This window comes from Nicotiana attenuata, unplaced genomic scaffold (genome assembly GCF_001879085.1).
Source record: "Nicotiana attenuata strain UT unplaced genomic scaffold, NIATTr2, whole genome shotgun sequence".
Lineage (NCBI taxonomy): Eukaryota > Viridiplantae > Streptophyta > Magnoliopsida > Solanales > Solanaceae > Nicotiana > Nicotiana attenuata.
In genome coordinates, this window is record NW_017672023.1 from 172,881 (window position 1) to 187,183 (window position 14,303).

The 14,303-nt window shown below is 37.1% G+C and overlaps 1 protein-coding gene across 1 annotated transcript; it reads left to right on the forward strand.

Moving 5' to 3' along the window:
* The first annotated feature begins 570 nt into the window (after positions 1 to 570).
* On the forward strand, positions 571 to 4,414 carry LOC109211390 (pentatricopeptide repeat-containing protein At2g35030, mitochondrial-like). The gene is made up of 2 exons (XM_019374926.1): positions 571 to 3,079; positions 3,861 to 4,414. Exon 1 carries the CDS (start codon positions 876 to 878, stop codon positions 2,850 to 2,852), a length of 1,977 nt encoding a protein of 658 aa, XP_019230471.1. The 5' UTR covers positions 571 to 875; the 3' UTR covers positions 2,853 to 3,079; positions 3,861 to 4,414.
* The last annotated feature ends 9,889 nt before the right edge of the window (positions 4,415 to 14,303 follow it).

Genomic DNA, 14,303 nt, shown 5'->3' on the forward strand with positions numbered 1-14,303 from the left:
TTCTATTCCTACTAGCTACAATCTTTTTAACTTTTTCCTTTTTTTGAACCCCCTTGGCTTTAATACCTAAAGGTTATTCCGCAAGGTTCGTCTAATAAGGGGTCGTTTGGCTATACAAAAATTTTCACTTTTTTTTTCGAAAATCAGCTTTTGGCCAAGAAATTTTCAATTTTCACTTGAAGATGAATTTTGGAATTTTTCGAAAACTTGAAAAGTTCTAAAATGCTATTTTTCAAAATTTTCACTTCAAATCACTCACAAACATTCAAAAACAGCCAAGAATTGTATTCATATCCAAACACGACTCTAACTTTCAAATACCATTTTCACTTAAAAAATATTCACTTTTTTTCTGAAATTTTACAATTCTTATGTCCTAACGCCCACTAAGTCGTTTGGACTAGAGAATTTCTTGAATTTTTTTGATAACTTTTATTTAGTTAAAGTCTTTTCCAAAAAAATTTTGAATTTTTTTCTTTTAGTGTAAAACCTTTTCTCAAAAGTTGTTGCCTTTTTCCAAAACTTTATGCTAGCTACAAAATAATTCCTCCATAACTGTCCTTTGTCTTTTTCTTTTCTTTTTTGGTTTTCACCCGTGTCTGTTCTCCGCGTTAGAGCGTAACTATATCCGGATTTACGTCGTGTAGGGCCCCATTCGGGGGCAAGCGCTCCCTACCAAAAAATTTTCCATAGTTAAGGTTCGAAATCCGAGACCTCTCATCCACCGGTATAAATGTCCTTTGTCATTGCCATGTCTCTAATTTCTGCTCCTATCACACGTGTATCTAGTTATCTACTACTGCCACTAGTATTTTCATACAACAATAATCCCATAGCTAATCCCTCTTCCCACCAGAGATTATTAACAAATAATCATGTATAAAGCCAGAAGTTTGATTAAATTAAGCCACTCATTTATAGTTGGGAGTTCACATTATTTGCTGAGTAATGATTATGGCCGCATTTTGAGGTGTCCATTCCTTTCAAGAACATATTCAAAACCAAAATCACCTATTCAAATACATATACAGTCAAAACCCCACTTAGAATCTACCACAAGACAGTCCATTTTTAGCTCCAATAAAATGATTATGACTTTAGGCCATCAAGGCAAAGTTAAAGAAGCTCGGCAGTTGTTTGACGAAATGCCTCAAAGAGATGTTGTTTCATATGCTTCAATGATTACTGTTTATTTAAAACATAAGGACCTTCCTAAAGCTGAGAGGTTGTTTTATTCCATGCCTGAGAGAAATGTAGTGTCTGATTCTGCTATGGTTCATGCTTATGCTAAAGTTGGCAGACTCGATGAGGCTCGGAGAATCTTTGAACGAATGCCGGATAGAAATGTTTATGCGTGGACCAGTTTGATTTCCGGGTATTTTCAGAACCGTAGAGTGGATGAAGCTCGAAAGCTGCTTCAAGAAATGCCTGAGAAAAATGTGGTTACTTGGACTGCAGCAATGGTGGGCTATGCTCAAAATGGTTTGATTAATGAGGCACAACGTATTTTTGATCAGATTCCTGAGAAAAATGTTATTGTTTGGACGGCGATGATCAGGGCTTATGTTGAAGATAATCAGGTGGATCAAGCTCTTGAGCTCTTTTATAAGATGCCTGAACGTAATTTATATTCTTGGAATGTTATGATTCAAGGTTGTTTAAATGACAAGAGAGTGGACAAAGCTTTGGAACTATTTAATTCGATGCCATGGAAAAATGCAGTTTCCTGGACAACTATCGTTACTGGTCTTGCACGAAATGGGTTGTTAGAAATGGCAAGAGAGTACTTTGATCAAATGCCAAACAGGGATCCTGCTGCGTGGAATGCTATGATAACAGCCTACGTTAATGAAGGCCTAGTGGCTAAGGCCGATGAACTTTTTGATTCGATGCCTAATAAAGATACTGTAAGTTGGAATGTAATGATTGACGGGTATGCAAAAAGTGGCCATGAGGGTGAAGCCTTGAAGTGTTTCATTAGCATGCTCCGATCGGGCTTAAGGCCGAATCAGACTACTCTCACCAGTGTAGTGACCTCATGTGGGGGGATCCTGGAGTTATTGCAAGCTCATGTTCTTGTTTTACTGCTCGGATTTGACCAAGACACTACGCTTAATAATGCTCTCGTCACCATGTACTCCAGATGTGGAGATATAAACTCATCATTGATCACTTTTGAGAATCTTAAAGTAAAGGATGTTGTTTCATGGACTGCAATAATACTGGCATATGCTAATCATGGTCTTGGAAACCAAGCATTACAAGCCTTCGCGCAAATGCTAAGGTTCGGTAACAAGCCAGATGAGATCACTTTTGTGGGGCTTTTGTCAGCTTGTAGTCATGCCGGTCTTGTTAAGAAAGGTCAAAAGTTTTTCGAGTCTATGAGGCATGCCTATGGTTTAAAACCGAGGGCTGAGCATTACTGTTGCCTTGTTGACACTTTAGGTCGTGGTAAGTTAGTTGACGAGGCTATGCGGGTGGTGCAACAGATGCCTCCGGAGGAATGTGATGGTGCGGTTTTAGGGGCTTTACTTGGCGCTTGCAAGTTGCACGGAGATGTTGGAGTAGCGAACCAGATCTGCGATGAAATAGTAGAGCGTGAACCAGGTAACTCAGGAGCTTATGTACTAATGGCAAATGCTTATGCTGCTTCTGGGAGATGGGGTGATTTTGCGCAAGTAAGGAAGAAAATGAAGGAGAGGAATGTGAAAAAAGTACCCGGTATGAGTGAAATAGAAGTCAATGGGAAAAATCACATATTTTTTGTGGGAGACAAGTCTCACCCAGAGAAGAGGGAGATCTACATGCTGCTTAAAGAAAATTTATTGCCTCTAATGCAAGAGATGATATAGAGAAATCAAAGAGATGAAGAATATGAAGAATATGATTTGAACCATTTGTTCATGCAAGTTTTTAAGAAAGGCGACCATTATATTAACCTAATAAGTCATGTACTGTGACTTAACAGCCTTATTTTATGGTCCAGGAATCAATGTAGAAGCATCATGTACCGGCTAATATGAGAAATTAAAATGTCAAAGACGTGATGCTGAAAGCTCGAGTTGAAGTAAAGAAAAAGGTATAGCAGGAATATTTCTCATTTTTTTCACTATACATGCTACAGTATCAAGTAGTTTATCTGTTTTTGTTTGCTATTTGCATTCTATCTCAGTTCGTTTCTAGTAAGAAGGTTGAAACTTGTTAGAGTATGTCCAGAAATCTTATCGACGATGTACTCTTTGTCCTCAAGAACACTATGTATGCCTCAATTTTCATATGAAACTTGGGTTATCATGCACCTATGATAGGATATGATACTAGAATGATATCTGAATCCACCTTTACAACTCCGGTAAGGAAAGTTGAATTTGCTTGATGGTCTGTGACTGTGCGATATCTCTGCAGCAGCAGCAGCAGCAACAACAACAACAACAACAAAAAACCCAGTGAAATTCCACAAGTTGGGTTTGGGGAGGGTAATGTGTACACAGACCTTACCTCTGCCTTATGAAGGTCGAGAGGCTATGTGCGATATCTCTGCATATGCCAGTATTCTGGTGTAAAGAAAAGGCTATCCCAGTTTTAAATAAGTTTATTTTAAGGAACATGTCGCTGATGCTTAAAAGTTTAGGAAATAATTCTTTCATATTTCGGGTCAAACTATACTTCTTTTTTTATGTGATTTCTTCATACCTTATAGCTTCCACATATTGTGTATTCTTCTTGCAAACTAAAGATATTCATAATGCTTTTTGGCTTGATTATTCTATCATTTGGTGGCCTTTTTATTCGAGTTTATGGATTTAGTTGTGCTCCTATCATGTCAAGCTACTTTGTGATGTTTTTCTTGTTGCTATCAGACTACGGCTAAGATGAACCTTCTCAAAGGAGAGTTGGAGAACCAGTTGAACATTTATTGTCGGGAAGAGCGTTGACAATCAACCTCCATCATGTATACATTTTCTTGGGGGTAAGAAGATTAGCTTCTAAGTGCGACGATGCTGAGAATGCAATGCTTTGATGGAAGTGCGAAGTAGTTGGACGTCGAGCTCTGTTGTTGCTTAACATCAGTTTGCAATTGAAGTCTGAAGGGCCTCCCAATTGGGTATGAATGAGGTTGGGTTTTTGTAAAGGTGAAACAGAAATTAGTTGTGAATTGATCTACCCTAATTATAGCACGTCAAATTTTGTTTCTCGCAATATAGCTCAAAGTAGCTCATGTATGTTATTCTTTCAATATAAAGGGCAGCCCGGTGCACGATGCATCTTTCACGCAGGGACTCGGGAAGGATCGCATCTCATGAGGAGTGTGATATAGGCAGGGTCTGTGGAAGAACCGCACCTTAAGGGGTGTGATGCAGGCTGCCTACGCTGATGCATCAGTAGCTGATTCTACGGCTCGAACCCGTAACAATCACAAGAAACAACTTTACCGTTGCTCCAAGACTCCCCTTCGTGTTATCATTCAATATATGCACATATAAGCATTTCTTTTTAGATACTTGTATTGTTGGACCTTTGCTTGGGTAATTATCTTTGACATAACTCTGTTTATTTAATATTGGGGAAAAAAACACGAGGTTCAATATCGGGCAAATGGTAGAACAGATCTTCAAATCATAATCATTTTTTTGGCTGATATTTCATCTTTGTCCATTAATTAAATGTGAAACTTACAAACTTAGCATATGGTGAGAACAAAGAGTTACTACTCTATTTTCCCTGTTGTGTCTTCAGGCACAAAATGGGCATATGAAACATAAAATTCTCCAATCTGCAGGAAATCCCACATCGACAGCTAACAAAAGCCAGAAAGGAGAGGACTGATATAAAAGCGAAAGGCCTTGTACGACATAAAGCATACCTTTCTCGGCCTTTTGGCTAAGATCAAGTGTAGTATCTGTTCTTATCAGTTTTATATCTGATATGTGAGTCATTGATTCACACGATATTAACTCAATTTTTTAAGGGGGAGAGTCCATTAAGGTAGCTTGCTACCTGGGCTCTCAAGCGTCGCTTTGGCGTTGCACTGCCGCCAAAGCCTGGCGTACCCCACCAAATCTAGTCTAGATCTTTTGTGTCTTGGTTTAACTTGCATTATATTTTGACAAGCTGTCGTCGTTTAGGAAATTATGTTTCTGTTTTGACCTTTTTATAAATTAATCTATGTGTTAAATCTATGTTTTGACCTTTCTACAATTCTATTGATTTGTTAAGTTTTCATTTTTTTTTTAAAAGAAAAATTGTTGTTGATTTGGTATTGTTGACTATGAAATTGAAACATTTTGAAACCGAATATTGATTTTTCCTACAAATCGTCATACTCTTATTTTGTGCATGGATATACGAGTTACTTGGTTTTAGTATAACTTTTACAATGGACTTGGAAGAAATTAAAGTTTAAATGGCAATAGCATTAATTATTTAAACGTCAAATAAATTTAACCAAGAGATGTAGTAGGATGAATGAGATCTCTTTATATTTCGCCAGAGGTTTCCGATTCAAGACTTGAAAATAAAAAAATTCCTACTAGAGAATGGTTTCCTCTTAAATGAGTCCTACGCAATATAATTATAGATTAATCGAGCCAATAAGTTTCGACTGCCAAATGGTTAAACAAAAAAAAAGATCTTATTTTAATGCAAGCCCGTCTACCAGATTATTGTCGAATTGGGTTCCTTTTGCAATTGCTTTCCACAATAATAATCTAAAATCTTTAGACAATGATTAGTGATTTTTTGATTTTTCAGCTTTTTGTACACTTGTGGTTTTCATTCTCTGACAACAATGGCAGCTGTGTTCACACAGATCGGGGGAAAGATCGATTCCTAAAGGATATGATATAGACAACCTACCTTAGTACACGCATTAGTGGCTGCTTCCAAAATAATAATACAGTAACAGATTAGATAGAGGCATCGAAGCCAATGTATACACTCAACGGCCTTAAATTAATTCAAACATCTAAATTTTCTAGTATTTATTATGGGGAAAAACCGATGAGGTTCAATTTCGGCCAAATGGTAGAATAGTAAAAACTTACTAGCACCCGGTAGCGTTCTTACAGTAACATTTATCAATCACGTGTCATGGTTAAATGATACATATTCTTATTTTAATTTTTAACTGATACAATTAAATTACTTGATTTGAAATACATGTGAAAGTGGATAAATATTTACCATGGTAGAACAAACTTCCACATCACAACTCTTATTTTTTTCTGAAATTTCATCCTTGTCCATTAATTTAACGTGAAAATTATAAAGTTTGCATATAAAGCGAGAAGAGTTCGTACTCTCTTTTCCTCTCACTCTTCAGGCAAGAAAAAGGCGCATATATCAAATACATAAAACTTTCCAGCCTACAGGAGTACCACATCGAAAACTAACGAAAGGCAAAAAGGAGAAACTGATATAAAAGCGGAAGGCCGAGCACGACATAAAGCATACCTTTCTCGGCCTGATAAGTGTAGTATCTGTTCTTATCAGTTTAATATCTGATATGTGAGTCATTGACTCACACGATATTAACTCAATTTTTTAAGGGGGAGAGTCCACTAAAATAGCTTGCTACTTGGGTTCTCAAGCGTCGCTCATGCGTTGCACTACTGCAAGGGCCTGGCGCACCCCACCAAATTTAGTCCGAATTTCTGCATTGGCCTTGATTTACACTGCTTAATTGATGGAGTATGTATTTTTGTACTAAGATTATACGATTGAAAATAAAAATGTGACGGACTCAAGCAATAAACTCCTATCATGTGAGAATAAAGATCATAAACTAGTGAATAAGTCTTATCTCTAAGTGACACCTTAGTAGCTTAAATTTTCTAATCACCTTTCACCTTTAACGAGAAGTTCTCGAATTTAAGCCATGAGAGGCGGAAAAAATTTTAAACTCTTTTCATAGGCTGCCGTAAATCTAGATTAGTGTATCTCGAATATAAAGAGGTTTTCGGATTTTGTTTACCTCGAAAAATGAGCTTAACAATTAAAGATATTTTGTGGTTTTAAAGATACGTGATATATTCTAATACTAGTGATTATACAAGTAATATTGAGCATAAGTAAGCAGAAATAAAGAACCAAATCAGTGTTGTTGTAACAGTAGGGGGCCTCGAGCTTGACTTATCCAGGGACCTCGAGCTCAGCTAAGAATAATAAAGTATGAACAATAAAGTAAAGGCAATAAAGCTGAAGAATAATTGGAGAGCACGTTAAACAAGAAGAATAAGAATGTTCTATTGCAATGAATGATCTGATGCCTTTACAATATGATTGGGGTCCCATTTATATAGGAGGAGAACTCCCTAATATAGTACATTCCTTATAAAAAGTAAAGGATTCTATTGGTACAAGTGTATAACGGTCTAGTACGGACTTGTACCATTTTGTACAACCCTTATCCTATAATTCCAGGTCCACGTATCCTTGAGAAATTCCCGATCTTTCTTGATTGACTTCGCGACAATGCTATCCTCGATGCGGTCCGTGCCAGACACTCGATCAACTTCCCCGAGGTAGGTGTTCCTTAGCTAGATACGACACCCACTTCGAATCTCTCGAACTCGAGCCTATAGCCCGATTTAAGCCTTCAAAATCATACTCCTCGATTTTGACCGTATACAGATAGTCCCCGTGTTTCTTAAAATAGAATGATATGAAACGTCTTTGACCTCGATTTCCTCGAACCTCTTGCGATGAGGTCATGCTCGTGGCGTAGGCGTTTGAAGTGATCGAAACATCCCGTCGGTTCATTCCCCCAGAAGCATTGAATGCACCGCCGGTCCGTTTACCAAAAAACACTGAATGCGCTGTCAGTTTCGTCGTCATTTTTCTATAAATAAGGGATTACTTGAACATAAACTACACTTATTCTTTCTTCAACAACTTTTAGCCCTTTCCCTTCTCTATATCCTCTTCTAATCTCCTATTTTATGGTTCAAACCTGTGACCACAAGGTCATACGGCAGCAACTTTGTCAGTTATACCATGGCTCTTTTTCAGAGCTTTTCCTCACTAAGTTGGATTATACTAAGTTGTTGTTGTTGGCTCGAAACAATAAGAGAAGGGCACCAAACTCTTCCCGTATCAGAAGATATGTGGATTTTACATCGCTGCTCATCTCTCTTAACTTCAACCTGGTGTGGCGCTTCATTCCCTTTGCTTTCCATGGAGTGAGGTGGCACTATCTACTAACTTTTACATCCCACACCGGTACGATGTCTCAAGAAGTGGCTTCACAATAGTAGTGCTGACGAGACCCATACTCGCCAAGTTTTTCACCAGGCCACAATTTTCTTCGCTCGTTAAAAGCTTTTGCTCTTTGATAGGCTATAGCCTTTTCTTCATCTATTGTTGTTTCATAGGAGGTTTCCGAAGGTGCCGCTCTAAAGATCGAAATGGAGTTCCCGAGGAAAAGGTTCTCGAAGATATCGCTCTTGAAGATATACCCCCGAAAGTAGATTAGGGCTTTGGCTGTTGTTTTTGCTTCTTTGTTTCTGTATAAGGGCCCACCGTGGGCTTTGTAAACATCTTTTGTTAATATGAGAATTTCTCCATTCTTCTTCGTTTGTGAAAAATCCAAGTGTCTAATTATAACGATTAGTCCGAATGCTGGGCCCGGAACATAATAAACCCTTAGGTTTTTAATTGACTAATATAATACTTCTTAAAGTTCTTCGTTAACCCTCGGACTAGGCTTGGATTGATTTGATGCGAACTTAGGTTACCGGGACTTCTGAGCCCGAGTTGAGTGAGAGAAGGGTCTCGATTTTGGCATAAAGCTAGCCTTTTTAGGCCTCGTTGATAGTCCTCGAGTGAGAGTTTTCTCGAACTGGGGTAACCTTTGGGCTTAGCAATCGGGTGAGCGTTTGCTCGATCTTCGAAATAGAGATAGCCCTTAGGATTAACAGATAGTCCCCGAGTGAGAATTTGCTCGAACTCGGGTAGCCCTTGGACTTAGTAATTGAGTGGAAATTTGCTTGAACTTGAAATAAAGATAGCCCTAAGGCTTTATAGATAGTCCCCGAGCGAGAACTTGTTCAAGCTCGGGTAGCCCTTGGGCTTAGTAGTCGAGTGAGTGTCTACTCGGACTCGAAATAAAGATAGCCCTGAGGCTTTATAAATAGTCCTCGAGTGAGAACTTGCTCGAACTCGGGTTTAGTAGTCGAGTGAGTGTCTACTCGAACTCAACTTGTATATTGTACTTAACGATTTCTGATAATTTAGTGGCTTTAGAGATAGGGGCGAGGATTGCAGCTAGGGCACCCCTTTTCTTTCTCAAAGTCAACGTTCTCGCTTGTTAGTCAAGTTTTGAAGTCCCTCTACTAAGAGATGCACCATGTTGATTGGAATCGGCAAAGACCTCCAAGGCTCCCTTCATCATGTTATTCTTTCAATATATGCACATAGAAACATTTCTTTTTGGATACTTGTATTGTTGGACCCTTACTTGGGTACCTCTGTCATAACTCCATTTGTTTAAGTTTGCCAGCACTTATTATTGTTAAAAATAAACCCACGAGGTTCAATATCGGCAAATGGTAGAACAGATCTTCAAATCATAATCAATTTTTTGGCTGATATTTCATCTTTGTCCATTAATTAAATGTGAAACTTATAAACTTAGCATATGGTGAGAACAAAGAGTTACTACTCTATTTTCCCTGTTGTGTCTTCAGGCACAAAATGGGCATATGAAACATAAAATTCTCCAATCTGCAGGAAATCCCACATCGACAGCTAACAAAAGTCAGAAAGGAGAGGACTGATATAAAAGCGAAAGGCCTTGTACGACATAAAGCATACCTTTCTCGGTCTTTTGGCTAAGATCAAGTGTAGTATCTGTTCTTATCAGTTTATATTAACTTAATTTTTTAAGAGCAGGGATGGCAATGAGGGCGGGGCAGGGCACAATTACATTTTTGAAAAATCTTAGTGGGGCAGGCCAGGTTGTAGGTCAGCCCTTAGTTCTATTAGTGGGCTGTTAGGTAGTTTGAGGCCCAATTCATTATTACATTTTTTTTATTGTCCATGTCTTCTTTTCTTTCATAAATTGATAAATATGTAAGATTTTATGTACGTGACTACGTATTTGACTATATGTATAATTAAAATATTGAAGTAGCTAGCAACTGACATTATAGTCTATAATACGCCATACTTTATCAACAAATGCCTCTGTTGTTATATAACTGGGTTTAGTGACAAAGAAACAAAACAACATTTATTCGAAAAATGTTGTTCTATTCTGCTTTTCCTTCTGATTCTTCAAGGAGACTACGAAATTGAAAGGGAAAGTGGCTTTATATTTGATTCAGTCACGCATCACGTTTCCTTTAGGCTAGTGGTGATTTTTCTCTTTTTTTTTTTTTGGGTTCTCTCACTAATAAAATGAAATAAGGTTGCTTGAGATGGTTCGGTCATATTATAACTTCAATGTGAAATTATGGTTGGAAAAGGTATTAATAAAAAATGCTACAGTTGAAATTATATGGAAGGAAATTGTCTTGAAATACATATAAATTTTTTGAATTAATTCAAATTTAGCTAAAGATGAATACAATAGAAGAAACATATTCAAATAAGTATTAAAATATAGATTGAAGTATAAAATTTCAGTTGAAAGGAAATTGTCTTGAAATACATATGGAATTTTACTTTCCCAATTAAAAAAGCAAACCAATTTGAAACTGAGCATCTTACAGCTATCTTCCATAGAAGAAAAGTTCATCAATTGTTTAAGGTATACAAGATGATACGATGGATTCCATACGAATTGAAGTTGATAACCACCGAAAAGAAATGAAAGTATTAAGTGAAATAGCAAAGCCATTTGAAAATTTAGACTACTAGAAAATGAAAAATAAAGAAAAAATGAAAGTGAATCTAAACGGGGCAGGGTGGGGCAGGGCTTAATAGGGCAGGGCAGGGCAGCGCAAAATTTTGGAACAAAGCTAAACGGGGCAGGACAGAGCGGGTCAAAATTTTAGTGGGTCAAAGATTGCCCCGCCCCGCCCTGCCTCGCCCCGCCCTAATTGTCATCCCTATTTAAGGGGAAGGTCCTTCAGGGTAGCTTGCTATCTGGATCTTCGTGCGTCGCTTTGGTGTTGCACTACGGCCAAAGCCTGGCGCACCCCACCAAATCTAGTTCAAATTTCTGCACTGGCCTTGCTTTATTTTGCTTAACAGTTTCAAAAAACTACTTAAATGTTTAGGATAAAATCAATAGTTATGAAATCTGAATTAATATGAAACACAAACAAAGATGCAAAAGAAAAACTGTATGCATTATAATACGACAATTTGATTTGATGTTTTATAATTTTTGGTTTAAAAATGCATTTTCTTACAAATTTTGATACTCTTATTTTGTAGAAAATTGACCATTAGAATGTGTATAATTGCTATAATTACAAGTTATTTGTTTTTCTATTATGATTTTGAAAATGGACGTACAATAAATTAAATTTTAAATGTGAACTTATTTTGTAGAAATTGACCATTAGAATGTGTATAATTGCTACAATTACAAGTTATTTTGGTTTTTATAATTTCAACAATGGGCTTAGAATAAATTGAAATTTTAGGGTATTATCACTTTTAGCCCTTGTCAGGAACTATTTACATTTGTGTTTACCCTTGAAATTGGATAACAATTGAATCTACACGCGGTTTTAAGAATACGTGATATAACTTGATACAAATTGAGAAGACAAATTAATATTGAAGCTGACGATAATAAAGTAATTGCAAACCACAAAATTGAATAGTCGTAGCCTCTGAGTTTGATCACCCTCGAGCCAAGAAATATCTCAACTAGTATTAGAACTGAACAACAAGATGATAAGAATTAGAATTGATCAGTATATTGCTTCTTTTTGCATGTTACAATATGTTCTACAAATGGTTAGAACCTCCTCCCCCCCTCCCCCCCTTTATATAGTAGGGGTGTTCTACATTTGGTACAATTCTATATAAGGTAAAAAATTTCATGATTTGCTAATCAATCGGCATCTTCTTGATACGTGCCGGGATTTCTGCCGTGATCCTCGACCGATTGCGGATATTTCAGCTTTCCGTTATTTGGCTCGGTAAGTTTTCCTCGATCCTGCTCGGTCTCGATCTTGTCCGATCTCGATCTTGATCGGTCTCCGAGTCACGAGCTCGACGATCTAATTTTGCACCATGGTTCGATATAACCCGAACGCGAACTTTGACCTGCCATACTTTAGCCTCGATTGGTCAAACAATGGACGAACCCGGTTTCGATCATATACAATTCGGTAGCCGAAAAAGTGTATATATTTTGTATAATTTTTGAATATAACATTCAGAATGTATATATATATATAAAAAATATATATTTTTTCGGCCATTATTTTGAGAACAGCTATACAGTGGCATTTTCTCTAATTTTTAAGTCAATATCATTATCGCACTATACTGCTCTATTTTTGTTTTGCGTGAACCATTCAATGTATTTTTAATTCAAATGGTCCTACGAAGCATTCCACTGCTGATAAAAAGGATGCTACTTTCAGTCATTCCATATGAATCTTGTTAATTGGATTAAAGTTTATCTTCTCGAAATTTGTATTATATTTCGTTTTATATTATCTGCGTTTTAAAGTTCTACACATTTCTTAAGTAATTAAGATATTTGATAGTCTTAAACAATATTTGTCTAAACTACCTTTTATCTCTCCTTTAAAAATAAGACTCTGTATCCACACACCTCTCAAAATATTAGTAAGGTCTTAACTATAAACCTTGAGAATTAGCAACTTTTGAGATTGACTAATAGCCTTTTGGCCAAGCTTCTAAAATGAGCTTATTTTGAGAAGTGTTTTTTTTCAAAAATATTTTTCTGAAAAGTGCTTTTGGTTGGGTAGCGGTTTGTGTTTGGCTAATCAATTTGAAAAGTATTTTTGAGCACCAATTAGTTTTTGTCAAGCTTTTAAAAAGTGCTTCTACGTGTATTTTTCTCAAAAATACTTTTGGGGAGAAGCTACTTTTTTCTGCTTCTCCAAAATTATTTTGCTTCTACTCAAAAGCACTTTTTTTCTTCAAAAATTATGAATTGATCTACCCTAATTATAGCACGTCAAATTTTGTTTCTCGAAGTATAGCTCAAAGTAGCTCATGTATGTTATTCTTTCAATATAAAGGGCAGCCCGGCCCGTGTCTTAGCCCTATCATACATGTCCTGGATCACTCTAATATATGCTACAGGCACACCTCCCGCCTCCAAACATCTCCATAGAACTTCTCTCGGTATTTTGTCATAGGCTTTCTCCAGGTCAATGAACACCATATGCAAATCCTTCTTCGCAGCCCTATACCGCTCTACCAATCTCCTCACAATGTGTATGGCCTCAATAGTCGACCGTCCCGACATGAAACCGAACTGGTTCTCAGAAATGGACACACACCTCCTCAATCTCCCTTCAATCACCCTCTCCCACACTTTCATCGTATGGCTTAACAACTTGATACCCCTATAGTTGTTGCAGTTTTGCACATCCCCCTTGTTCTTGTACAACGGGATCATCGTACTCCACCTCCACTCTTCGGGCATCTTCTTCGTCCTAAAAATGAGGTTAAACAACCTAGCAAGCCATTCCAAGCCCTCCTTGCCCACACTCTTCCAGAATTCCACCGGGATCTTGTCCGGCCCAGTCGCTCTACTCCTACTCAATAATAATCTAAAATCTTTAGACAATGATTAGTGATTTTTTGATTTTTCAGCTTTTTGTACACTTGTGGTTTTCATTCTCCGACAACAATGGCATTCTGTGTTCACGAGGATCGGGGGAAAGGCTGTTTCCTAAAGGGTGTGATGTAGACAACCTGCCTAATACAAGCATCAGTGGCTGCTTCCAAAATAATAATACTGTAACAGATTAGATAGAGGCATCGAAGCCAATGTATACTCTCTACGGCCCTATATTAGTTCAGACATCTAAGTTTTCTAGTATTTATTATGGGGATAAACCGATGAGGTTCAATTTCAGCCAAATGATAGAATAGCAAAAACTTACTAGCACCCGGTAGCGTTCTTACACTACCATTTATCACGTGTCATGGTTAATTGATGTGTATTCTTATTTTAATTTTTAAATGTTACAATTAAATTACTTAGTTTGATATAAACGTAAATAAAATATTTACCATGATAGAATACTTTCACATCACAACTCCTATTTTTTTTAAATTTCATCCTTGTCCATTTACTCAACGTGAAAATTATTAAGTTTGCATATAAAGTGAGAAGAGTTCATACACTCTTCCACCTC

Coding starts and splice junctions, on each gene's coding strand:
- LOC109211390 (XM_019374926.1), top strand. CDS start 876: ATGTATAAAGCCAGAAGTTTGATTAAATTAAGCCACTCATTTATAGTT.